The sequence below is a fragment of the Prinia subflava genome, chromosome 20 (genome assembly GCF_021018805.1).
Source record: "Prinia subflava isolate CZ2003 ecotype Zambia chromosome 20, Cam_Psub_1.2, whole genome shotgun sequence".
NCBI lineage: Eukaryota > Metazoa > Chordata > Aves > Passeriformes > Cisticolidae > Prinia > Prinia subflava.
The window spans coordinates 8,815,689-8,841,698 of NC_086266.1; the positions used below are offsets into that span (position 1 = coordinate 8,815,689).

The 26,010-nt window shown below is 54.7% G+C and overlaps 1 protein-coding gene across 4 annotated transcripts; it reads left to right on the forward strand.

Moving 5' to 3' along the window:
• The first annotated feature begins 4,282 nt into the window (after nt 1–4,282).
• PHKA1 (phosphorylase kinase regulatory subunit alpha 1) lies at nt 4,283–25,959 on the forward strand. 4 transcript variants are annotated; one of them, XM_063416794.1, is made up of 34 exons: nt 4,283–4,414; nt 4,503–4,617; nt 4,721–4,879; nt 5,359–5,406; nt 5,951–6,119; nt 6,487–6,569; nt 6,742–6,822; nt 7,248–7,346; nt 7,456–7,602; nt 7,926–7,979; nt 9,520–9,642; nt 9,759–9,854; nt 10,623–10,730; nt 10,916–10,994; nt 11,438–11,572; nt 12,647–12,756; nt 13,409–13,553; nt 14,494–14,572; nt 14,998–15,077; nt 16,891–17,067; nt 17,445–17,539; nt 17,705–17,844; nt 17,973–18,129; nt 18,285–18,364; nt 18,564–18,642; nt 18,729–18,858; nt 19,244–19,345; nt 19,736–19,851; nt 20,163–20,201; nt 21,014–21,058; nt 21,308–21,478; nt 22,050–22,103; nt 22,241–22,441; nt 22,692–25,959. In XM_063416794.1, exons 2-34 carry the CDS (start codon nt 4,540–4,542, stop codon nt 22,863–22,865), a joined length of 3,633 nt encoding a protein of 1,210 aa, XP_063272864.1. In that variant the 5' UTR covers nt 4,283–4,414; nt 4,503–4,539; the 3' UTR covers nt 22,866–25,959. The 4 variants fall into 4 exon arrangements, with proteins under 4 accessions (XP_063272864.1, XP_063272867.1, XP_063272866.1 ...); XM_063416797.1 differs by lacking the exons at nt 4,283–4,414; nt 22,241–22,441 and having other exon boundaries at nt 4,447–4,617; XM_063416796.1 differs by lacking the exons at nt 4,283–4,414; nt 21,014–21,058 and having other exon boundaries at nt 4,447–4,617.
• The last annotated feature ends 51 nt before the right edge of the window (nt 25,960–26,010 follow it).

Consider the following 26,010-nt stretch of genomic DNA (forward strand, 5'->3'; position numbering starts at 1 on the left):
ATCTTGGCCTGTTCTTGCACTGTCCTCAGGGTGCAGCAGGTGCCCCCTGGGATACAGCCATAGGCTGTATTCCTGTACAACTGCCCTTGTGCTTTCACTGGAAGGGGTGGGTGCAGGGGTAAATCCCAGCTTGTTCAAGTAGGGCCTATGAGAAGTGCCTCCCTTGGAGCATTGACCTGCCCTAGTGCAGAGGAGAGCAGATGTGGCTGGAGGCAGCTGCCTCCATGGGGCTAGGAACAAGAGATGCCCCACATCCCTCTGTAAGGGGCAAGTCCAAGAGACCATGGAGGGACAGTGAGCCAGGTCTCCTGTAACTGTCACCGTAGCCAAGGCATTTCTTTGCTGAGGCTATTGTGGGTAGGTGTCTGCAAGCAAACCTGCCTGTTGCTGGATATGGTGCCCTGTTTGCAGTGCTGGAGCAAAATTTCTATTTTTTGAGCAGCAAGGCATAGGTGGCAGTAATCATCCTTGGCACCAGAGCTTGGGGGCACTGTCACCTGGGTGCTGTTTCTCCACAGCTCACGGCTCTTGCCAGGGTCTCCTCTTGCTTGGGGTCCAGCCCCATCTGTTATTGCTGACCCAGGTTCCATGGGGATGTTTCAGCACTTTCATTTTTCCCATGAGTGGTTGCTGTTAGGCCAGGTGCTGTCAGCTCCGACCCCTCCCTTTCCTGCCAGTCTCCAAGTTTCTTTCCCATCCTGGAAGAGTGAGAAACCACAGAGCCCCAGGCTCCTCTCCTACCCCTTGTCCCCAGTAAATCACATCTTGGTCATGAGTGAGGGATGTTTTCTGCTTTTTTGGAAGCTCACAGAACCGAGCCCTATCAATCATTAAGCATGTGGTGTTGATTCATTCAGGCGAGTGATGATAAAAGATGTGGAGAGGGGCATGGTCCCAGCCCTGGACACCTCTGTATGATAGTGCCCCCCCCACCCTAACCTGCTGCCAGCACCCCTTGGACCAGCTGGGCACTTGGAGATGGGTGAGCACTGGAGTTTGTTGTCCCAGCCCTGTGTCCTTGTATGCACTGTGCCAACGGACTCCTGTGTCTTTTGGGATGGGCCCCTGCCCTGAGTACCCATGGGTGCTCAGGGGCTGCTCCAGCAATGGGATCTCCTCTGTGCTGGTGGTGGGACAGATGCTACCATAGTAACGGAAGAGCAGTGATTCAGGGAAAGATCCACTGTCCCCAGATGACCCTGGGGTTCACTGTGCCTGCATCATTGCCGGGACTGCCAGGTGCAGTGACCCCAGCCTGCTGCCTGGGTGCACCTTGCAGGGAGAATCTTCCTGCAGATCCTGCAGCTATGTAAGGCCCTTGGGCACAACCTGGCATCCCACTGGGGAGCACCAGGAGTCCTGGCTTTGCGGACCAGGACATGTGCCCAACCCACCCTCAGGCCAGGATCTTGCCTGCGGAGCCGCTGCCAGCACAGGGGGCTGCACTGGCCCCTTTCTTTTCCCCAGGCCAACTAATACATCCCTGTCTTCTTCTGCCTTGTTCCCAGCTCCTCCCCCTGCCCCAAACCCCACACTGAGGCTTTGCTTTGTTTCCACAGGCTGCCCATTCACTATCCCTCCTGCTTGCCCCTCCTAAGTGGAGACCTCACACCCCACATCCTCCAGGCTGGAACTGGGCAGAGAGGGGACATGTTCCCATGTGCCCTTGCAATGCTGGGTCAGATCTGGGCTTGGCACAGTACAGGGGCACCAGGATGGAGGTCACTCAGCTGTGGAGAGCAGTGGCTCCCCAGGCACCCTGCCAGGGACTGTAGCTGGATGCAAATTGTGATGGCCAGGATCCAGATGCCTCATGGGTGCCCTGCAGAGGTGCTGGCAGCACCCAGCTGGTGTGGGGGACAACAAAGGGCTGTTTCTCTGCCCAGGGTCACAAATGTAATTGCAGAGCCATTACCTGGGAACAGCAGTGCCTAGTGGAGGTACCTGATAGATGGAGTTTGCAGCACTATGGAAACCTCAGCACTCAGAATGGCAGTCCCCACTACCATCCCCAGACATCACCATCAGCCTGGCACTACTCTTCTCCCTCCCCTTGCTTCTCTTCAGCTCCCTCCAGGTGGGTCTGGGCGTGAGGGGCAGGTGCCAGGAGACTCAGGACACCCCTCCCTGCCCCATCTGCCCCTCTGGGTGCTCCAAGAGCCCCAGGGGATGGGGGTGCATGTGGCCCCCCAAATGCCCCACACAATACCCTTCTAGAGGACAGAGGGCAGCAGACCCGTGGCAGCAGATCCTGTGCCAGCAGGGTGGCCACTGCTGGCACAGCATTGAGCACAGTCACAGCATCAGGGCCTGCAGTGACTGGGGACCCCTGCTCATCCCCTGCATCACCCCCTGCCTAGCCTTACCTGCATCCCTGGGACTCTTCACATCTCTCATCCCTACAAGCCCACTGACCCACCCCATGTACCCTGATGTCCCCAGCCATGAGGCCTCACAAGTATCCCAACCCCATCAACTTTGGGAGTTCTTGACCCTGGGACCCCCACCCCTACACCATTCCCCACTGCCCACATTCCATGGACTCCTGTGCACACCATTGTGGTGTCCTCCAGTTCCAGTGACTCCAGCCTAGGCATCCCCCCAGCAGAGCCCAGCTTTGGCCTCCCATCCAGGTGCCCCAGATCAGGGATGCTGCTCCTCTGGACATCCTGGCACAGCACTCATGGCTGGGTGTGTGCCCAACCACAGTATGAGTGCTGACAGCCACTGGTGTCCCCAGGAATGTCCACTGTGTACTGGGACCCCCAGAGACCAAGGGACAGCATGCACTCACTGCTGCGACAGGACTGTCCAGCAGTCATATGTCCTGTGGGATGGGCCAGGGAGAGACTGCTGCTGAGCTCCATGGGGCAATGCCATGGCTGGGCTATGCCAGGTGCTTTGCACAGAAGATAAACGCAATGCACCCTGCCCACATTCAGCACCTTCCTGCCCCTGCTTAGCTGTGCAAAGGCAGGTTACATGGGTGACAGGGTCATGTGTGCCTCAGGGTGGCACATGGCACCTGCAGGCTCTGCCTCTGTGGGCCAAACATCTGCAGAGTCCAATGCAGCCTGGATTGGACCTGCCCAAAGCGGTCCCAAAGATGAGGTGTGCTGCGATCTCCAGGAGCCCACTGTGCCCAAATGCTGCTGGTGCAGCTGTGTGAGTGCACGTATGTATGATGCACATGTGTGCACGCAGGCATATGCAGTGTATGCCTCTGGGTGTGTGTGCATGTGTATGACTGTGTATGTGCATGCGAAGTGTGTCCATGTGCTTGTGTGTGTGTGTGTGCTTATGGATGAGTATACCTGTGGGTATCCACAGGTTTGCACACCTGTGTGTGTGTGTATTGCTGTGTGCTACAGACACATGGAAATACAAAGCATAGCTGTGAACACATGTGTGCGTGTGGAGGTATGTGTGCACACGAGTCTGCCTGTGCATGTGATACAGTGCAGGGAGTTGTGCACACACCTTTACCGTGTGCATGTGTGTGCACACCCATGCCTCTATGTGCACGTGCACACCTATGGACGTGTCCATGCCTCTGTCCACGTGTGTCTGTGTGTCTGCCCATGCGCCTACCGTGTGTGTGTCCATACAGACCCACACTGGTATGTGTACCCATCTGTGTGTCCGTCTGTGTGTCTGTACAATCTCACACCAGTACACGAACTCATCCGTGAGTCTCTGCAGTCCAACACCACACAGTAGTCCGTGTGTCCATTCCACACCGGCACAGGTATCTGTGCGTCCACATGTCCGTCCCTGTATCCGTCCGTGTATCTGTCCTTGTAGCCGTGTGCCTGTCCTTGTAGCCGTGTGCCTGTCCTTGTAGCCGTGTGCCTGTCCTTGTAGCCGTGTGTCTGTCCTTGTAGCCGTGTGTCTGCCCTTGTAGCCGTGTGCCTGTCCTTGTAGCCGTGTGCCTGTCCTTGTAGCCGTGTGTCTGTCCTTGTAGCCGTGTGCCTGTCCTTGTAGCCGTGTGTCTGTCCTTGTAGCCGTGTGCCTGTCCTTGTAGCCGTGTGCCTGTCCTTGTAGCCGTGTGCCTGTCCTTGTAGCCGTGTGTCTGTCCTTGTATCAGTGTGCCTGTCCCTGTATCCGTTTGTCTGTCCTTGTAGCCGTGTGCCTGTCCTTGTAGCCGTGTGCCTGTCCTTCTAGCCGTGTGTCTGTCCTTGCAGCCGTGTATCTGTCCTTGCAGCCGCGTATCCACACTCAGCCTTGCTCGGCCTTCGCCCGGCAGGGGGCGCCGAACGCCACCGTCCCCCGCCCTCGGGGCAGGTCCTGCCCGATCGGTAGTGACCCTCCCCAGGGGCTGAGGCCGCGGCCGGCGAGGAGCGCAGAGCAGCGGGGGTGGGGCGGCCGCTCAGCGGCTGCAGTGGTGCTCCAGTAGCGTCGGCGGTGGCAGCGAGTAGGCGGTGCCGCAGGGCGGGGCGGGGGAAAGCGGGGAGGGGCGGGCCGAGGCGGGGGCTCTAACAGGACCCGTGCCGTCTCGCCAGTGCCGGTTCTGGTCCTGGTCCTGCTGCCGCCGTCGTCATGAGGAGCCGGAGCAACTCGGGCGTGCGTCTGGACGGCTACGGGCGCCTGGTGCAGCAGACCATCCTCCGCCACCAGGTGCGGACCCTGCCCGGGAACGAGGAGCAGACCCGGGGCCCCGGCGCGCCCCGCTGGCCGCTGGGCTAGGAAGTTCCGTGTGAACGGTGTGTCCCCTCCGCAGGACGCGGTGACGGGGCTGCTCCCCGCCAGCACCGATCACCAGGACGCCTGGGTCCGAGACAACGTGTACAGCATCCTGGCGGTGTGGGGGCTTGGCCTGGCCTACCGCAAGAATGCCGACCGCGATGAGGACAAGGCCAAGGCCTACGAGCTGGAGCAGGTAGGAGGGAACAGGAGGCGGGGGCGGGGCTGGTGTCTCTCGGGGGCGGCCGTCACCCCGGTCTGGTCAGCCTTTGGCGCAGCTGGGTCAGGGGCCCAAAGGCAGTGCAGTGAGGGCGAGGACACGGCTGTCCCCTGAGGCGGCAGGCAGTCGGAATGGATGTCAGAGCCTGCTCTTCCCAGACCACACTGGAGCCCAACCAGAGGGTCTTAACCTCTGACTCCGGGGTGATCTGGGGCCACAGCGCTTTTCTCCAGGGCTGGGGAGCCATGTCCTGCAGCCATGCTCTGTCCCGCTGAATAGCATGGCAACCTGGCCTTGCTGGCAGACCAAGAAATCTTCCCTCTGCTGTCACCCAGGGGCTGTGAAAATGTGAGCAAGGGCTCTGATTACAGACACTGAGCCCCACAAAGGTCAGCCAGCTGATCCTGAGTCAGGGCTTCTGGAGATTAACAAACCTGTTTTCCTTGTTCCTGCAGAGCGTGGTGAAGCTGATGCGGGGTCTGCTCCAGTGCATGATGAGACAGGTAGGGGCTGGGGAGTACCTCTGAGTGTCAAGTGGTCTCCTTGAAGCTCAGCTATGCCGCAGAGGCTATTGTCCTACCGGCCCTCCCCAGCCTTCCCTGATGAGCAGAGGAAAGGCCTCCTTCCAGCAAGTCTTGAAATAAGTTGAGTAAGCATCTGTCCTGGGTGTGATTGAAGTTCCAGAGCTGTGGGCTGGCAGCCAATGGAGCCTTTGCCAGCTGCTCCCTGTCTTGTGGCCTGGCAGGCACTAGGATTCTACCGCTCTCCTCCCTGAGGGCATTTGGGGTAACCCTTTTCTCTCTGCATGGTGCAGCTGTGGCAGTGGGCCCTCCACTGCTGCAGTCCTGTGCCGCAGCAGGATATGAGCCTGTGCTCACTGCTTTGGTGTACAGTGGAGCTCAGCCCAGGGGCTGTGAAATTTCTGCCCTGCCAGGCACTACTCCATGTGCTCCATTTATGGCATGGGGCAGCCGTTGGCTTGGGAGCTGTCAGATCTCTCTGGAGACAGGGTTCGATGAATGCCTGCATCTCTTTGTCCTTCTCAAGGTGGACAAGGTAGAGGCCTTCAAGTACAGTCAGAGCACCAGGGACTGCCTGCATGCCAAGTATAACACCCACACCTGTGCCACCGTGGTAGGAGACCATGAATGGGGTCACCTACAGATGGATGCTACCTCCCTCTACCTCCTCATACTTGCACAAATGACGGCCTCAGGTAATGCTGGGGGCTGCCATTGCAGCTTTGAGCATTCTGGTCCTCAGGTTTACCAGAGTCTCAGTTTGGGTGCAGCTTCCTGGGTGCCAAGCTGTTCCAATGGATTCCATGACCCCCACTGTTTTCTTACACTCACAGTACCTGAGGTGGGTTTGGGCCCCTCGATGTCGGTCTCTCCAAAAGCCCCTCTTTGTCTGAAGCCCCAGGGCTGCTGTAAGGGATGGGACTGGAGATGGAATCAGTTAGGACATAGCTCCCACTGGACAGGCATGCAGCAGGGAGGAATCGTCCCTGGGTTATTGCAGCCCCATCCTGAGTGTGCTTGTGGGTTTGGAGCGGCTCATGTGAATTTTTCCCTCTGCTTTAGGCCTCCACATAATTCACAGCTTGGATGAAGTCAACTTTATCCAGAACCTTGTGTTCTACATTGAAGCTGCCTACAAAACTGCGGTGGGTAGCATGTGCTGGGGAAGGGGGATATGCTTCAGTGGTGGAGATACTGGTCTGGTGTCTGGGAACATTGTGAGTTCCCCCTGAAGCCACACCAGCACCTTCTGGAAGCACTATGGATGGGTGGGATTCAAAGGCTTTCTGGATGTCTGAAACACTGCCTGGTTCACAGGACTTCGGCATATGGGAGCGTGGGGACAAGACAAACCAGGGCATCACTGAGTTGAATGCCAGTTCTGTCGGCATGGCCAAGGTGAGCTGTGAAGAAATGCTGACTGGCGGGATGAGGAGCACCAGTGGCCCTGAGCTGCTTTTTGACAGGGCAGGCTGGGCATGTTGAACTGCTGAGGCTCAATGTCCTGTGCAGTGATAGGTTCCTGGGGAGCAAGACTCTTCTTGTGCACTGGAATAAAACTGTGCCCTTCTAGCATAAGTTTTGCCTGAACCAGGAGAGGAAAGTTAATTGGGGGGGAGGGTGTGGCAGAAATGTCCCAGGCCCTTTTGATGTCTGGGGATGTGGTCCCATTTTGACCAGAGATGTTCTGCAGCCACAGCAGGGTTCAAATTTTTTTAAATTTGGGCAGCGCTTTGCACACAGGGACTAGCATGGCGTGAGAGCTCTTACAGGTAAGCAGCATGGTGAAGGACATGCCTCTTTGAGTCTCACCCTGCTTGCAGGCTGCCCTGGAGGCACTGGATGAGCTGGATCTCTTTGGAGCCAAGGGAGGCCCACAGTCGGTGATACGGGTGCTGTCAGATGAGGTGCAGCACTGCCAGGTGAGACCCATTCTGGCGTTATACTGTTGCAAGAGGAACTGTGATCTGCTGGATTTGCAGTGTGAATGATGCCTGACAGCCTAACCACCTCTCTTTCCCCTTTGCCCAGTCCATCCTCCACTCAATGCTGCCGAGGGCCTCCACATCCAAGGAGGTGGATGCCAGCGTGCTCTCTGTCATCTCCTACCCGGCATTTGCTGTGGAGGACAGGGAGCTGGTGGAAATCACCAAGCAGGAGATTATCACCAAGCTGCAGGTGAGCATCTCTGCCTTTGTCCCACTGTTCCCAGGAGACAGCTGCAGTCCAAACTGCTGTAGCCCCTTTTTTTCCCAAAAGCATGTTCTGTGGGGGGTTGCTGGGGCATGTTCTCTTCCAGTCTCTATGACCTGTGGCAGGGGTTTGCATAGAAGCAGCCCTGTATGCTGTGGCCTGGGGCTGTGATTGTGGTACCTGAATGCTGGGTGAGTGAGGGAGAGGGTGTTTGGCTGAAGGAAACACCCTGTCCCTGCTTCTGCATTGGAGGTACAAGATATCTCACAGTGTGCCTCTTGCTCAGCAAATCTTTCCCTCCCTTCCAGGGGCGCTATGGCTGCTGCCGCTTCCTCCGGGATGGATACAGGACTCCCAAAGAGGTGAGTGTCCTCAGCCCTGCTGCCTGGCACAACTTGACTGCCAAGCAGCAGCTCACCTGGATGCAGCACAAAGGCTGTGTTGGGGAGCACTGGGAACACAAGAGCCCTGAGTAGCCCCTGGCAGTGTCATAGGTCTGGGCAAGGCTCCCCAAAGTGCCAGAGCTCATTGGAGAGGTGGTACGTCCCATCCATGCCCATAGCAGATGGCCAGAGGCTGGCTCTGCCTGCATCCTGGGACTTGGTGGTGTGTCTTTCTTAGGGTGGGAGAAGGTGGGACCAGTGCCCAGCATGGGAGCCCTGCTGAGATGGGCTCTCTCAGGGCTGCACCAGCCCTGAGCAAGGGCTGGAGACCTAGGGAGGTGGCTGCAGAGCTGCTACCCCACAGCCTCATCTATGGTCACCCTAGAGGTCACAAAGTTGCTTCTGTCTCTCCTAGACCAGCAGTCAGCTTGGGTACTGCCAGAATGGCCCTGGGAGCAAGTGGAGAGTTTGCTGCATTGGGGAGAGAAAACAGGAGAGTTTTATAAGCAACAGTCTCATTTGTTAACCACTGAACTAGGAAATTATACTCAGAGGCTCTTAAGTCATCACCAGCTGCTGGGCCTGTAACCTTTGGTCATGGGTGCCTCTGAATGCTTCTTCTATGCTGCGCCTCTGCAGACCTGCCCATAATAGGCAGCATGTGTGGCTGCCCCCCTCCAGAGCCAGAGAGAAGCACCAGCATCTCCAGTCCAATGTTCCCAGTGCTTATGAGCTTTGGCAGCATGCAGAGTTGTCGATTACTTACTTCTGGGGAACTGTGAGGCATGGAGAGGGTGCCTGCGGAAGCATGTAGCTAGCTGGAATTTGATGGGATTTTGGAAGCTTATGGCTGGAGTGCAGGTAGAAGACATCTTCTCCTTCTGTCCTCTGCCTGAATAGTCTACTAAGGCCAGCACTCTCCTTCCTCTGCAGCAGACAGATCAGTTAGCAGGGAAAGTCAAAGAAAGGGCACTATACCACACAGAGCTGTGGTGGGAAGACTCTGCGCAGGCAGCTCTTCATCCTGACAACTTCCCATGTGTTGGGCTCACAGTGGAATGACATGGCAGGAGGGCCCTGGAGGAACCTCTCTGGTACTGTGTGACCAGCCAAGGCCCTCTCACCTGTCTGGGCCAGCTTGATGATGCTGGAGGAGACAGATGCTGAAAGGCTCATGCAGAGCAGGCAAGGCAAAGGGGACCCAGCATGGCACAGGGGATGTTGTGCTGTTGCTGTACAAGAGCACAGCATCTGGGGTTTTCTAGGGGCTCTGGGATGCTCTCCTGGGGACCAGGTAGACCCCAGGAAGGGTAAGTCTCTCCATTATCAGTGCAGGAGGCTCAGGAGGGGGTAGTCCAATGGAGAAAACAGAGGCTGGAGGTGAAACTGCTTTTCAGTTCTGTCTTGGCCATCTGCAGAGGAGCGCTGGGATACATTTGAGGCTGGGGTCTCAGGAGGAGAAGCCCTGTCAGTCTGAGGGGATCCTGTTACATAGCACCTGCCTTGATGTCACTTACAGGACCCCAAACGCCTCTACTATGAACCTGCTGAGCTGAAGCTGTTTGAGAACATTGAGTGTGAGTGGCCTCTCTTCTGGGCATACTTGATGATTGACGGGATTTTCAGTGGAAACATGGAGCAGGTAAGAGAGGCGAGACCTGCTGGGCTAGTGGAAAAAAGTCCCTGGCAGGAGAAGTGTGCAGAGGAAGGATGCAGGGAGCCATCAGCAGCAGCAGATTCCCTCTCCTCTCTTCTCAGGTGCAGGAGTACCGGGAAGCCCTTGAGGGGGTTCTCATCAAGGGGAAGAATGGGGTATGCCTGCTGCCAGAACTGTACAGTGTCCCACCAGATAAGGTGAGTGATCCTGAGCTATGGTGGAAAGCAGGAGTGTCTTAGAGAATCACAGGATATTCTGAGTTGGAGAGGACCCACCAGGATCATGAAAGTCCAACTGCTGAAACTCCGGGTCTCATTACCGGATAATTAAGTTTTTAATGCTTATTAAGCCAAATTGTTAGTAAAGGAGCCCATGTAGTGGATGGAAACCTCATGTAATAAAAGGGTGGCTTGGAGCTGTTATGAGACTGTGTTGGATAAAAATTGGGTTTTTTTCTCCCAAAGTGTTTCTTGTTCCCACACACAAGAGTTCTTTGCTGACAGTCTGCTTGCTCAGAGACTGAGTGCTCCAAGGGCTCAGGACAAGCAGGCCTGGGCTGAGTAGGTGGTGCTGAGTTCCAGTTCACTGGTGAGGGGATTTGTGTGGGCTTGGGCTAAGAGCAGTGGCCTCCTGATGCCCAGGTCATCCAGGAGAGATGTGCTCTTCACCAGTATCAGAAAGCTTCTCTGGGTGCTCCTGGGGCATGTCAGTCTTTCAGTGGGATGGCTGAGCTCAGAAACCAAACATGGTCTAAGCAGCCGCTTTGTTGTCTGACATGGATGCCTGGGGCAGTCATAAGAAGAGAGGAGGAATGTAACCAGGCTCTTTTGGATCCTCTGTGACAAATACTGTTGTCAGGCCTTGTTTTAAGCCTTGAACTGCTGGACCTCAGGATACAGTGAGGATGCATCCTTCAGCATCCTGTGTCTGTGGATCCCTTCTTGACCTCCTGGCTTGTCTTCCAGGTGGATGAAGAATACAGGAATCCACACACTGTGGACAGGATACCCATGGGCAAGCTGCCACATATGTGGGGACAGTCCCTCTACATCCTGGGTTGTCTGATGGCCGAGGTAGGATCACCCTGGGTGCTGGGGAGGGCTATGGGACCAGTCTCTGAGCTGAGAAGGCATAAATGCTGCCACCCACTGTGGGGAAGTTGTCACCTCCATAGCCCAGGACTTCTTAAAGGTGGATTGGCATCACCCATTCTATCCTACCCATAAAATGTTAATCTCTTTATACCTTTTTTCCACAGGGGTTTCTAGCTCCTGGTGAAATAGATCCCCTCAACCGCCGTTTCGCGACTGTCCCTAAGCCTGATGTGGTGGTCCAAGGTGAGGGAAAGGAACCAGTCCCAAACCCCTGAGCCTGGCAGGTTGCGGGGGGGCTCTGGCTGTGCAGAATTCGCAGAGTCGGCTCTGCTTGCTGGGTTGCTGCCAATGCAGCCCAGCCTCAGCCCTGGCAAGGTGGATGGAAGGCGGGGTGCAAGTCCTTCCATTTTATCCTGTGTTGACCCACAAAACTATCATCTGCAGCTGCAGCCTCCTCTGCAGAGAGGTTGAAAACTGTCTTCCTGCCTCTTGGTGAGGAAGACGTGTGTATAAAGTGTGTATAAAGGAGGGGCAAAGCAGACTTCTGCAGTGGGAACTAGTTCCCAAGGGACTCCAAACAGCTTCCTCTCTGTGGTGTGGTGCCTTGTATGTGTCCCCAAAGGCATGGGGCAGTGCTGTTCACACCCTTGTGCTTCTGTTGCACTGAGACTGTCTTCCATCCACAGTGTGTATCCTGGCTGAAACAGAGGGGATCAAGGCAATCCTGCAGAAGGAGGGCATTGATGTGGAGACTGTGGCAGACGTCTACCCCATCAGAGTGCAGCCTGCTCGCATCCTCAGCCACATCTATGCCCGGCTGGGTGAGCTGGGCTCCCTGCTCCTGCAGCCGAAGGGGTGCAGAAGGGTCTTGTCCCACCCATGGTGCTCCTGCTCATAGACACTTGTGTCCTGCTCTCTGTTTGGCTGATGAGGATTCTGCTGCCCATTTCTAGGCCTGATAAAGCCACTAATTGCCAAGGGGAACAAGGTGGTAGACAGTGCTGTTCAGTGTGATTCTGACAGGGATAGAGTTTTGGCTTGCAGTTGCACAGTCACCCCAGGAACAGAGAGAGACTCTGATCCCTATAGGTTGAACCTGGTGTGGGCAGGAATTGTCTTCTGTTCCTGTACTCAGATCTGGGTGAAGGAAGCTAGTCAGACCCCAGGAAGGGCCGTCTGGCTGTCCCTGACAAAGAGAGCCCAGAGCTCAGGCAGTATGGCTGTTGCTGGCGGGTGAGCAGGGCTGAGTGTGAAGGGAGAATGCGCTCACTTCTGCCTGCTTGCTCCTTGATGCTGCAACCCCTTGGACATGGGATTTGTTTTGCAGGAGTCAGATCTAGCCTGGGCCAAAGGAGACACTTGATCTGCTGTGATTTAATTTGGCAGCTAATTTAGGCCACCAAAAGGCCAAGTGTGACATGGGCAGGGAGAGCAGCCTGGCAGCTGCCAGAGCTGACAAGCAAGGGGTAATGCTGTTGCTGCACCATCTTGGGCTTTGGGAGTAACCCAGGAACAACTGGAATGCTGATAGAGCTGTCAGCTTAGGGGGCGAGCCTTATGCAGAGGGGCACCCCTAGCCCTGCTCCAGCTTCTGACGTGCCCAAAGACCAGAAGGTATGACACTACAGAAGTCAGGACAGGCTGTGTGTTGCTGTTTCAGCATGGCTTTACCCCTCTGGGCAGGTCTGAGGCCAGAGATTTACTGTCCCTTAGAGCTGTACCAACTTGACACAGGCTTCTGGGATATTCTAACTACAAACTAGCATTTCGCTGCCAGCTGGTAGCAAGAGGCTTGGCACTACTTGCTGCTGCAGCCCCATGAGGGCCACCCATGAGGGTGGCTTTCATGAGGGGTCCCAGGCTTGTACTAAAGACTCCTCTTCCTGCCCTCCCAGGCCGCAACAAGCAGATGTGCCTTACTGGACGGCCCTACCGACATATGGGTGTCCTTGGGACCTCCAAGCTCTACAAAATCAGGAAGAGCATCTTTGCTTTTACCCCACAGGTGAGTAACGTTGCACAGGTTCGTTCTTATCTATTTTGTGATATGAAACTGGGCAGGCAGTTTCTTCAATGGCTGGGTACCCAAGTTATTCTAAGGTGTGACCCAACACTGTCTAAACAGCTGGGAGCGTGGAGTAGTCCAACTCTGTGGCATGAGGCAACACAGTTGGTGGTCCTGGCTGTGTGGGACAGCTTGAGCCTTTTAATGATCAGTATTGGATGAAAATTTATGCTTACCCTGACAAGGATACCATGAGGAGGCTGATGGCAGGCCAGGGACATATGTCCAGGGGACAAGCAGTGTTGCAAGCCTAGCACTATGGGGAGTGCATATTCACTTGGAATAGGCACAACATGGACTCACTGTGTGGGGCTGGATGCTGCTGCTGCTGAGCTGTGGCTGAGTTACGTCCTCATAGTTGTTAGTGGCCAGTAGCTGCCCTGGGGGGTTAAGGGTCCCTTGCTAGGCTGTATGAGCACCTGCTAAGTAGGGTGGAATGAGCTGTCAGTGCAAAGGTGCATGGCCTGTGGGTGCACAGTATGGCTGGCTTGACTGTGTGCCTGTGGAAAGGCATGGGTGGCACCATAAGGACCTGGTGGATGCATGAAGCTGATCATGTGGTGGCTGATCGTGTCTCTTGCTGTCCTCACAGTTCATAGACCAGCAGCAGTTTTACCTGGCTCTTGACAACAAGATGATTGTGGAGATGCTGAGGACAGACCTCTCCTACCTGTGCAGCCGTTGGAGGATGACTGGGCGACCAACCATCACCTTCCCCATCTCCCACACCATGCTCGGTATGGATATTCCTACCTCGCAAGGCATTTGGCTGGAGCAGCCCTGGGAAGTAGCTCTGCAGGAGGAAGGCAGTGGGCAGATGTGTGACCATCTCAGTAACAGGGACTTGGTGAGGCTGGAGCAGCCAGTAGTGTCCTGTGAAGAGCTTACTGCTCAGAGGAGTCATGCTGAGTGGGCACCTGGCCTGGCAGCTAACAGGGTTGCCTGTCAGGTACTAGTTCCTGCAGCTCAAGGGCTGTTTGCTGGCACTGATGTATTCAGGCACCAGGCAAATAGGCTTGTGGAAAGGCCTTTTGGGAGCCAGACGAAAAAAGCAATTTCTTTATAGAAATGCTTGGTGCTCTTTCTGTGTCTTGACTTTTCCATAAGAGTGAGCACCTGGTAAAGGTTTTCCTAGTCAACAGAGAGGGGAAAACAGTAAACCAGAAGCAGCAAAGTCACTGAGTAGAACTGGCTTGCCTGCAGCAGTTCATGGCTTCCCTGTGAGCCTGGTGCAGGAAGGTGACTTCGTTCTGCCTTAAGGCAGTTAAGTTCCTGTCTCTCCTTGTGTACTTGAAATCCCCTTAATTTCTTGAGCGTGCCTTTTGCTGTGATGCCTCCTGTCCTCAACAGCAGCCCACTCCTCTGCTTCCTCATGTGAAAAGCAGAAACAGAGCACGGGGCTGTTAGGTGCTCCTGTCTGGTACTGTCTGCTTCTGCCCAAGGTGAAATCCAAGGAGCCTGGAGTGCATCCTGGCATGGTTTTCCTCGAATCCAACCTGGATGGTCCAGAATTTCCTTTTTTGGGTGGTGCTTTTGGTACCACAGCCTGACCATGTACCCCAGAAAAAGTGTCTGGCCATGGTGCTTTGGGTGTCTGAATGCCCACCTGGTCCTGGGTTACTTTCTGGGAATCAGTTTGAGCCTGAGAGCCTGACTGCCTGTGCATTTTCCACACAGACGAAACCAGCAGCAGTGTCCATCCCACGGTGCTGGCGATGCTGCAGAAGCTGCAGGATGGGTATTTTGGTGGTGCAAGGTGAGTGCAGCTTCCTGCAGTACAGGAGGGAGAGGGCTGATGGCTTCCAAGAGGCTGGTTATGAGAATACCTGCTCGGCAGAGCATAGGCTGTGGGGGAGCAAGCTGGGGAGGATATACTGGGGTATGCTAGGCTATCAGTGTGCCCTAGGGCTACAATCCCAACAGACGAGATGAAAGAGAGAATATAGCTCTTCATGTCATCAGACCCATGGCTGCAGGATTCATCTAATAGCTTTTGGGCAGCCCTTCCATGCCCACCAATGGCTGAAAGAGTTGCAGGCAGCTAAAGTAGACACTGGTGTGTATGCTCCTGGTGGACATGCCTCTCCCCATTAAAGGGCATGCCCTGGAGCCACCAGGCAGTCACACCAAGGGTATCACCTCCCCTTTCCTCTCCATATGACCTTCCTATTTCTTACCCAGAATTCAGACTGGTAAATTGTCGGAGTTCCTGACAACTTCATGCCGAACGCACCTCAGCTTTATGGACCCTGAGCCAGAGGGTAAGGTCTTTGCTGAGAGTTACAGGCTCAGCAGTGACAGCTTTGAGAAGCTAGACACCAAGGAGTGGCTGCATGGCTTGCAGATAGCAGAGGATGGTAAGGGAGAACAGGCCAGTCACTGCTGTGGAGTGGCAAATGCTTAACTCATCCTTACAACCATAACGCCCAACCTCCCTGCCAGCATACACTGGTGTGTTCTTCATGTGCTTGGGTTTTCACCATGTTCTCATCTGGCCCTCTATTGACCTTATCTGGAGTGAGTGGCTCTGACCTTCATAAGCTGCTATGTGGAGAAAAGATAAAGGGTTGGCAGCCTGCCTCCGCTTGGGAGATGTGGCTGAGGGTCTTTGATGCATAAATGGCAGTGCAAAAAGTGACCAAGGTGGGGGGAAAAGCTACTGTGTCCCTAATTAATCTGTTTTTTCCCAAAGCCTTTGCCCCTCCCCTGGGCAGAACTGCTCCAGTGAGTGCCAAATTGAAGCCTTAGTGCTGTGTAGAGAGTACCTGAGAGTGCCTTGGCCCATCACAGCATGAGAGACCCCCTACTTGTGCTGAGACTATGGCAGGGTGGAAGTTTTGCTGGTCTCCGTGCAAGCAGGCCTGGGGACATCTCCTTTGTTACCTAGCGCTGGTCATCATCAGCCTTCCCACTATCTGTTTTACCTCGGCAGCTCCTGCAGCCAGTGAATGCACTGCTGGGACTCTGAATGCTCATTTTCCTTGCCCTTCTCTCACTTCACCTCTAGCCTCCTTACAGGCTGCATCAGGGTTTGTCCAAGGTGTCTGCTTTGCCTCCCAGCTCCAAGTGAGAGGATCTGCCTGGCCTTTCAATAGCATCTCAAAGATGCTAAATTTTAAGCTTTTTCCTGTGGTCACATGCTGCAGCTAGGCAGGTGAATGTTCTCAAGGGTAGTGCTTAGAGGGTTATTCCAGCCTAGCCTTCAGGCACTGTCATGATGCATTCCATCTAGGGTTGGAAAGGGGATGCCATGCTGCTTCAGGTGCAGTCAGCATCTCATCTCTTGGGGCCAACACACCTCTGAGTTTGCCAGCTGGAGAGCAGCATAACTTTGCTGTGGCCCACTCGAAGTGCATTTGACATCTCTGTGTTTTATCTGGGGCAGTTCCTCCCCAGGGGCATTCCCTCACTTTTACCTCCTGACTGAGCAGAGGCCTGGCCTCTGAGCACCCTCTTCCATACTGCTATTAGTGCACAGTGCCTGTGGTGCTCCTGATGTCGTGTTGGGAGCTGCTTGAAGCTGGTTAAAGAGCAAGGCAGCAACCATAAGTCTTCCTGTAACTCCAGCTTACAAATAACTGTTGCAAAACCCACCTTGCCTTGCTCCCTTGCTGGAGTCCTGCTTGGAAGATGCCCTTGCTGTGCCAGTGTGCTTGTAAGTGGTCTCTGCTTGGACAAGCTGCCTCTGGCTGCACCTCCCCACTTTTTCCCTGGAGAGAAGGGGTGTGAGTGTTTTCCCACAAGGTTGGAGTGGGACACTCCTGTGCTTGCACGGGCTTGGATCAGAGACATGCTGCAGCCCCACTGCTTCCTCTGTTAAGGTGGAATATGGAGGGAACCCCAGTTTGTGGCAGGCAGTGTCCCAGGCAGGAATCGTGTAGGAACAGGGGTGCTTTGTGTGCCTCACTGCTTGCACTGTCCATTAGCCCACGTGTATGCCAGCACTGGCCTTACATTGTCACTTCGTGCAGCCAGCAAAGCTTTGTCTCTGCTGAGGCAAGCTGGGAGCTCTCTGGGCCTTTGGGTGCCACAACTCAAAGTGGCTGAACCTTGCTCTGCTGCCTTCCCTTCCAGAGGACACTGACGATGAGGTTGCTCAGTATCTGGATCACCTGCTGCAGCACACTACTCCCCAGTCAAACCTGCCTCCCACCACCCAGCGGGGAGGGCTGAGCCGCTTCAGGGCTGCTGTCCACACCACCCGTGACCTCATGTCCCTGGCATCCAAGGCCAAGGACCTCCATGTCCAGAGTGAGTAACTCCAGCACCCCCCATACCTTCTGTTGAACTCAGGTTGAAGTACTTTGGGAGCTTTCACAGCTCTGTGATGCTGGGGTTCCCACGGATTGCAGAGGAACTAAGTCTTTACCTGGGCAAAGGCACTTTATGTCCATCATGTTAGTCCTGGCCATGGAGTATCTGCCTGTGCAGCCCCGGGGAAACTCAGTAAAGGATGGTAGCTCCCTGCAGTGTTCCTCTGAGTGGGTGGATAGGGGCTGCTTCTCCCATAGCCACCTTCTCTGCAAGGACTGCTGGGGGAGCAGTGTCAGAGTGTCTGAGGTAGTTTGGGGCACAGTAGTGGTGATTTGGGCTGGACTTGTCTCCACTGACCTGTGGGTTTTTTTTAGATGTTGGGATGTATGTCCCCAGCAGGATCTTCCAGGCATCGCAGCAGTCGGTCAAGCTGCTGAGTTCACCCCACCAGCATGACTTGGATGGCAAGGTGAGCTCTGTCTCTCAAACTGAGCTATCTTTCAGCTATAGCCAAAGTGTCCTTGCAGGATTGCAAGGGGAAGTCTTACTGTTTGATGAGGGGGAATATGCATGGGTCCATTTGGTGCAGGGTGCTGGTGGTGCTAATCAGCAGCACGGGTCTCCTTTCCCCCAGAGCCACACACCCTACACAGAGATGAGCTTGCCACGTGATGAGGATGGCAACGTGGACTGCAAAGCACTGGTGGACCAGCTGTGCATCTGTCCCACACTGCAGGAGCAAGCAGACGTCCTTTACATGCTCCACATCCTCAGGTAGGGTGATCTCTGTGTCTTGAAGGCTCAGAGTGCATAGAGGGGTTTGGTACAGCCCAGGGGGCCTGCCAGGGAACTGCAACGGGCAAATTGTTGGATATAACACAGCACCTCCTTCACCTTCACAGGGGACCCGAGTGGCACACAGGGCTGGATAGTGAGCCTGGCCCCACCGTCAAGGAGCTCCTCACTGAGCTGTATGTGCGGGTGGGGGAGACACGCCAGTGGGCCCTGATCCGCTACATCTCTGGCATCCTTAAGAAGAAAGTTGAAGCTCTGGATGAGGTAATAGCTGTACAGCCAGCCTCCAGCAGGCTGAGGTCTGTCAGGGAGAGGAGGCAGCAGAGTGAGCAGGTGAACCATGGCTGCATCAGCTCTGTCTCCCTCTGCTTGTGCTGATCCCCCTCAGCTATTGACAGCAGCTGCCTCTCTGTCCCCAGGCCTGTACTGACCTCCTGTCTCACCAGAAACACTTGACAGTGGGGCTGCCCCCAGAGCCACGTGAGAAGACAATCTCCACGTGAGTATGACACCTCTCTCTCTCCAGGCATGCTGGGCTGGGTCTGGGTGTGAGTCTGCTCTTGTGGGGTCCATGGGCAGCAGTGGTCCTGGGTGGCTGTCCCAAGCTTATATCTCTCCTCTTGGGGCTGTACAGACTGGGGGTATGCAGGGTTTGCTCTGCTGCCTCTCATCTTCTCTGCTATTTGTCCATGCCCCAGCCCGATCCCATATGAGGAACTTGTTCGCCTTATTGATGAAGCCAGTGAGAAGAACCTTAGTGTCTCCATCCTCACCCAGGTGAGGAGCCAGGGTGTCAGGGGACCTCATAACTGAGTGTCTGCCCTGGTGAACAGCAGTGAGGTGATCTGCCCTTGCCCCTCCAGGAGATCATGGTGTACCTGGCCATGTACATGCGCACACAGCCTGCACTGTTTGCTGAGATGTTCCGCATCCGCATTGGGCTCATCATCCAGGTGATGGCAACAGAGCTGGCACACTCCCTGCGCTGTTCAGGTACACGTGGCGGGGACTGCACCCTAGCTGGGGTAGGTGCTGGGGTACATGCTGTGATGCTTGGGGCTCTGTCAGCCAGAAAGGAGTACTGTTAAAAGTGGGCAGCTCAGGCTAGGACAAGGCCTTGCATGGAACTGCCAGTGTCTGCAGCTGGCCATGTTCTTGAGCAGCATAAACAAGTGATTGCACTGCAATCTCCATCCCAGCATGTGTTGGGCTGGCACGGGAACAGTCAGTGTTACAGGCAACACCTGGAGTTAATGTGTGTCCTTGCCAGATGAGCTCCTGTACCAGTGCTCCCCCTGCTCACAGAATGGTATGCAGGGTAGAAATGTCGTAGGGAGGACTGAGGCAGGCTACAAAATCACAGTTCTCTTCTCTCCAGCTGGAGAAGCCACAGAGAACCTGATGAATCTCAGCCCATCAGACATGAAGAGTCTCCTCTACCACATCCTCTCTGGCAAGGAGTTTGGGGTGGAAAGGAGTGGTAAGTCCCAGCAAAGAGCATCTTGGGGCAAAGCTGAGTGCAGAGCTTGGCCAGATCTACGTGTTCCTACCTGTGAGGGGTGTCTCTGTTTTCCCCCATGTTCGGCACAGGTGCTTCAGTACTGGAGGGGTCCAGCAGGAAGCTCTGCTCTTCATAAGGATAGTGCTGAGTGACTTCTGGGTTCATGCACAAATCTCATGGCTATTTGAGCTTTGCTTAGTTTGGCACTTGACCTGGTTGGGTCTGAATTGAAGCAGTTCTGTACTGTGCTCATGGATCTCTGATGCTATCATATTAGAGGGCAAAGTCATGCAGAGGTGCCCAGACAGCAATAAGGGATGGCCATGCCTTGCGTGATGTTGCCCACTCTAGACCTCTCTTCCCTACCAGTGCATTCAGTGGACTCGTCACTCACCACTGCTGTCTCCATCTGTGACATGGGAGCTGTTGGGACCACCAGGCCTGAGCGCACTGGCCTCATCAGACTGAAAAGTGAAATCAAACAGGTGAGGGCAGGTGGTGCAAGCCTCTCACGATAGGTCCTGTGGGTGAAAACCAGCTACAAACCAGGCAGAACTGATGGAAGAGTGAGAGACGCTGACACTTCCAGGAGCTAATTTTGTCTCCACTTCTGCCCTAGGGGGAAAGTTGGGGTGAATCTGGTAGTGGGTAGGTGTTGTTGTGGCAGTTCAGGGAGAGCACAGGGTTGCTTGAGAAAGTCTAGGGGTGGGGAGGACCATGTGGTGTTCCAGGTGTAGCTAGTGTCTCGGTGGACATCTTCCAACAGCAGAATCTTGATTTCCTTCTTCTCTTGCAGCAATTGGATAAACGTAGGCAGTCTCTACCTGGGAGTAAGGTGAAGCCTCCCGGGTCCTGCAGCTTCAGCTTTTACCCCTCATGCCATGCACAAGGGCAGCTTCCCTGCATGCACAAGTCAGTGAGCTTCCCTCAGCTGCTGCAGCAATGAGTTGGCTTCCCCTCTAAGTGACTGCCATTACAGCCAGCTGGGAGCTGTGCTCAAATACATTTCATTATATCCACAAACTCTGCTGAGCAGGATGGCATAATGCTGCCAGTGCCATGACCAGTAGTGACTCTGCTGAACAGTTCACTGGATCCTGCCTGCAGCCTCCCCAGCTATTTCTTCTCTGGGGAAAGAGGCCTCTGGTCAGCTACAAATGCCAAGGACCCCCTCTTGTGCCTGTATCCAGGGGGAGTCCTGAGCTCTACAAGGTGTCTTGTCATCAGAGGGATGGAACTTGCTGGGGCCCCTGCTGGGCCCCTGCTGGAGCCAGGCTTATGCAGCAGTTAGGGACAACTAACTGTAGTGTGAAATCTGACATCACAGAGGGTTGTCTGTGGGCAGTGACCTTCCTACTGGTCCTCCTGTCTGCTTGAGACTAAATCCCTGCCCATACCAGAAGCCAGCAGAGCAGTAGCAGTCCTATTCCTGTGTGCAGGCCAGCATAAACCCACTGCTGCTGCAGCCCTGGCGTGTGCAGCCCTCTGCAGCTTTCCTTTCAAAATTCGCTCTGTCTCCAGCCAACCCTGGCCCTAGCATAACTCTCCTGTGACGTGGCCCTGATCTGTACTGCTGCTGCTCTGTTTGCTATTACTGCTCCCCTGCTCTGGCATGGTCTCATTTCCATCTCTTCCTTTCTCCTGCAGCCCCTCAGTTTGCAGTCCAGGGACACCGACCTCAAGTCCTCTCTGGTAACCTGTGTTTGTTGGCTGCACATGGGGTCTGTCCTGTTTGTGGTTGCATGAAGGAGCTGAGCTCTTGCGGGGGGTACCACATAGAGCTGGGGCTGTAAATTTGGCTTTGCTGGGGTCAGGGGGTGGCAGCTCTATCTCTGGGAGTAATTGCTGGAGAACCACAAACTCTTGAGCAGCAGCAAGCTGTGTTCCTGTGGGATATTTAACTTTGCAGCAGTCTCTGTGGTTCTTGTTTTTTCTGCCCAGTCTGCTGGGCACACAGAGTTGCTGGGCAAGGATTCCTTTTCAAGCATGCTAGAAGACCAGGGCAGTAAGGACAGCCGGCAGGGCCAGTGGCAGCGGAGGCGCCGGCTGGATGGGGCCCTTAACCGTGTCCCTGTGGGCTTCTACCAGAAGGTCTGGAAGGTCCTACAGAAGGTGAGTTAGACATCAGCTGGTGCCTCTCCATGCATGTGAGCCTCTAGTCCCAGGCACCAGCCTTGCCAGGGGGACTTAGACACTCAGGACTGGTCCCTGATGTTGTGTAGATAGATGCTTCATAGCCAATGCCTGCAGCTGACCTTGGAAAGCTGTGGAAGACATGCACTTGCCTTGTAGTCTTGTAGGGCCTACCTCAGCCTGCACCATGCAGAGAGGAGCTGGGGTCTGGTCAGGTGCTTCAGGCATCAGGCAGACAACGGCATGGCTAGAACCACAGCTGAAGGTGCTCTGGGCACAGCCCATCCTCAGCATGGCGAGCCAGGGAGCAGAGCCCCATGCAGGGGGCATGGGCAAGCTCTGGCTGATGCTGAACTGATGGAAAAGGAGTGATGCTACATGGAATCATAGCAGCACAAAAAAGTGATTGCACTGCAATCAGGAGGCAGAGCTGAGGTGTATGGGCAGCATGCACTGGTGCTCAAGTGGGAGCAAATTTGTGGGCTGGACCTATGTATCAGCATGGTGCTTCTCCAAGCCATAACCATGATCTCTGCTTCTTGTTCTGCAGTGCCATGGCCTCTCTGTGGAGGGCTTTGTTCTTCCCTCTTCAACAACCAGAGAGGTAGGAGGTTCACGTGAATGGGGAATGGGGCACATTGGTTGTTATGTGCTGGTCACCCTGGGTGATTGCCCAGCATAGCTCAGGAATTGGGCAGGTGATACAGTGCTCTAGGTACATTTCTTTCTACCTCTTCACAGATGACCCCAGGTGAAATTAAGTTTGCTGTGCATGTGGAGTCTGTCCTCAACCGTGTGCCCCAGCCAGAGTACAGGCAGCTGCTGGTGGAAGCTATCTTAGTGCTCACCATGCTGGTGGACATGGAGGTGCACACCATTGGTGGCATTATAGCTGTGGAAAAGATCTTGCACATAGCCAATGACCTCTTCTATGAGGAGCAGGTAGGGGCCAGGCCTCACCCAGGGCTGCTGGCTACATTCCCCATAGCTGTGCAGGGCTCACTCGCTTGGAGAGCCCTGCCTGTTGTCCCCATTGTGTTCATGGGGCACAGCAGAGCTGTAGTGTCTTCCTCCCACTGCTCATCACCAATGTGTCATACTGAGTGCAACAGAGGGTGCTTGGGATAGAAGCTGATAAGGGGGTTGCTTTTATTCCTAATGATGCCTTTCTGCTTCCCTGTCCAAAATCCAGAAAGCCCTGGGCGCTGATGAGCATATGCTGGAGAGGGATCCTTCGACTGGCATCTGCAGCCTACTGTATGACAGTGCACCGAGCGGCCGGTTTGGCACCATGACCTACCTGTCCAAGTCGGTGGCCTTGTACGTGTACGACTTTCTGCCCACAGATGGCTGCTCCATGCAGTAGCTCTTGCAGTTCCTCACTGGGTTGTAGGTGCTCTGGGATGGTTGTTTCATACATCTTGCAAAGATGAACACTAGATTAGTTTGCAAGGCAGCCTGCATGGCCATCTCTCCTGCCAGCCCTGGCCTCTTAGTGGGTGAGCAGCCCTCTGAGGAACTCCACAGAAGGCATGTGTCCTAAACTGACCTGTGCCTGCGTGGCCTGTGGAGCAAGGGAAAGGCTGGGCTTTGAAGTGTGCTTGTGTTAGAAGGTTCTGCCAGCGAGACTCCTCCTGAACCATCACCCCTGGAAAGACCTCTGTTTGAGGGAGTTGGGAAGGGCTCCCCTGACCAGACCTGTGTGCTCAGCATTACAATGCTCTCTGACCAGCTCACACTCTCCCTGCCTCCAGCAGGTTTGCAGTTTTTAACCTCTTCTGTGCTTCTTTTTATTCCAAATCAGCAGGGTTTATGCTAGTGTAGGCTGAGGCTCTTGCTCTTCCTGCTGCTGATGGAAAAGTTTTGCTAGAGGAATAGGGGATGGTGCCTGAGCCTTTCTCCCAGCACATCCAAAATCAATACAGTCTAGCCATAGCTATGCTGCGTGGAAGCAGGCAGCCCATCATCCCCTGCTGGGTTTCCTGTGTGCAGAGTAGCCAGGATCCCTTTTACTGCCAAGCTGCTAGTACAGGGCTTCTGGCTGGCTGGGACACCTCTACTCTATTTGTGGCAGTGGTGCTCATGGCCAAGTCACAGGTTCCTGAGTTCTTGTGCCCTGTGAAGCAGCTCTGAGCTGGCTACTTGGTGTTACCTGTGCAGTCAAAACCAACCTTTTAATGCTCATCTCTGGCTTGTGTCCCATCTCTGACAGCCTGACACAGAGAGGGGTGGGGACACTAATCTATCCTGCAGGTCAGCCCCCACTCAGGACGGGGCAGTTGGACTGATGAGGATCAGCCACACATGCCATAAAGTGGTGGAGGACATGGGGTTCCCTTTTGGCTCCCTGGTTCTCCTTCCTAAGACTTCAGTACACTCAGCACATTGAGCAACAGGCCAAGATCCCTCATTTGCACCCACTGACCGTGCAATGTCCCACAGCTCATCACAGGCCAGCCTGATATCATCTGTGTCCCCCTCCAAGGTTGGTTTACAGCTGTCAGTGAGCAAGCTCTGAGCAAAGATCCCCTTCCCCTTTTCAACCTTAGATGGGAAAGGTTGATCCCATCTAAGAGCAGCATGCCTTGTTAAAAAAGTGTTAAAACCCCTGAAATTGTGGCAGTGACATCAGGCACCAAGCCATATATTCAAGAGACTGAGTCCATCTCTTTCAATGTCACTGTCCACAACTGGAAGGACAGAGGAAAGAACCTGTGCTCCAGAATCCCTTAACAGCCATCCCCAGGCCCTGAAGTCTCCTTTGATTTCCCTTGGACTATGTGTTGTGGTTTCATTGCCACTCACATGGAAGAGCAGCAGTGGATAACAGTCTGAAGCTGAACCCAGCTGGGAAGTTTCCTAGTGCTGTGCCTAACCTATGCCCCACGGAGGCAGCAGACTTCCGTAAGAGTGCTGTCTGTGTGGCATATGGGACTCGCCTACAACTCTAACCTATCTTTCTTGTGGAGGTGGACATGGTCTGGGGGTTTCACAGCCATGGCCTCTGGCGTAGATGGACTAACATCCACACCGACCATTGCCTGGCCTTCCAGGTGAGGGGTTCATACCTGCTGTACAGAGGCATGTGGGGAGGTAAGGTGGGCAAGGTGTGGGTTTGCCTCTACCCACTCCTTTAAGTTACTGCCTTCACCTGGCAAGGGAGGATACAGGATCCCCTTGAACCTGTGTATTTTGGGGTGCCTGTTCCTGTTCCTGTTAGGCAGGGCAGAACCTGGTTCCACCAATCTTTCTCAGACTCCCTTATGCACTTTAATCTTTCTAGTCTTCTCATAGCTGAGCCCTGAGGGTGGGCAGATCTCGGCCACACCTAACACAGCTGTGAAAGGCTCTGGCACTCCCTGCACCAGAAGCCTGGATGGTGGGAGCTCTGTTTGGGGGGGCCACATCCTCTCTAGGAAACATAGAAGATGTGGTTTCTGTCAGGTGGATGTCACACCCTGAGCTCTTTCTAAGGTGGTGATGGACAGCGGCTGAACTTCTCTTGAGCTGGCAGGGTGACACTGCCCATGCAGCCTGTGGTGCACCCTGGGCTGGCTGTGTGTGAGTGCAGGAGTGGCTGCCAGGCAAAAATCAGCCACTTCACTGTGGATAGGGCTGGCCTCAGGGCCAGATGTTTTTCTCTGTGTGTGCCTTTGTTTTCTGATGTCCAGGTTGGTTTGGCCACAAACCAGGTGCTCTCTTGGAGCAGCAGCTCTTCTGTACATGTGGCTGTAGGGAAGATCACACTATGAAAAGCCAGTGTCCATAAAGGAGACAGAAGAGCCCTGCAACTTTATTCAAGTAAAGGGAGAGAGTCCACTGGGACATCAGCCCCACGGGATTTTCTCTCTCAAGGTTTCAGAGGGTGCGGCCTCCTTTTATCTTAAACTCCTTGCTGCATCTTGCCCTCTTCCTTACCCCATTGGCCGAGATGCTGAGAAGGTACAAGCTTCCTGAATTACCTACCACATATTCTCCCCTCGAGCCTGTAATTTTCCCTGAAAGTTCCGAAACTCAGTCTTGTATGGACCCATTTGGCTGTTTCAGGAGTCAGACTGTCTGGGTTCTGTAACAAACCTGTGGCTTGAAGTGAATCAAAACATTAAGACCCATTTCTCAGACTTTGACACCCGTACCCTCACCCATGGAATTGTTTGTAAAGACATTAGCACACATCTTTCCTGTCATGGCTAATCCCTCCCTGTGTGACCCCTGCTCCCGTCCGGGGAGCCTTGAAGGGCCCGAGCCCGTGCCCAGCGCCTCCTTCTGACCCGAGAGACCCGGCGGGAGCTGCCGAGGGTCGAGGAGACACGGGCACCTCCTGAGGTGCGGCTCCTTGAGCAGGGCGGGTGCCGCGTGGGGGTCTTGCATGCAGGCCACGGGCCTTTTTAAATTACATTTTTGGAGAATAAACACCACCCCGAGCTGCGTGGGGGACCCAATAAAATTGTCTAACACTAGTTTAGCTGCCTGTTCTTAACACGGCCGGGCTGGGGGAACGATACTAGCGG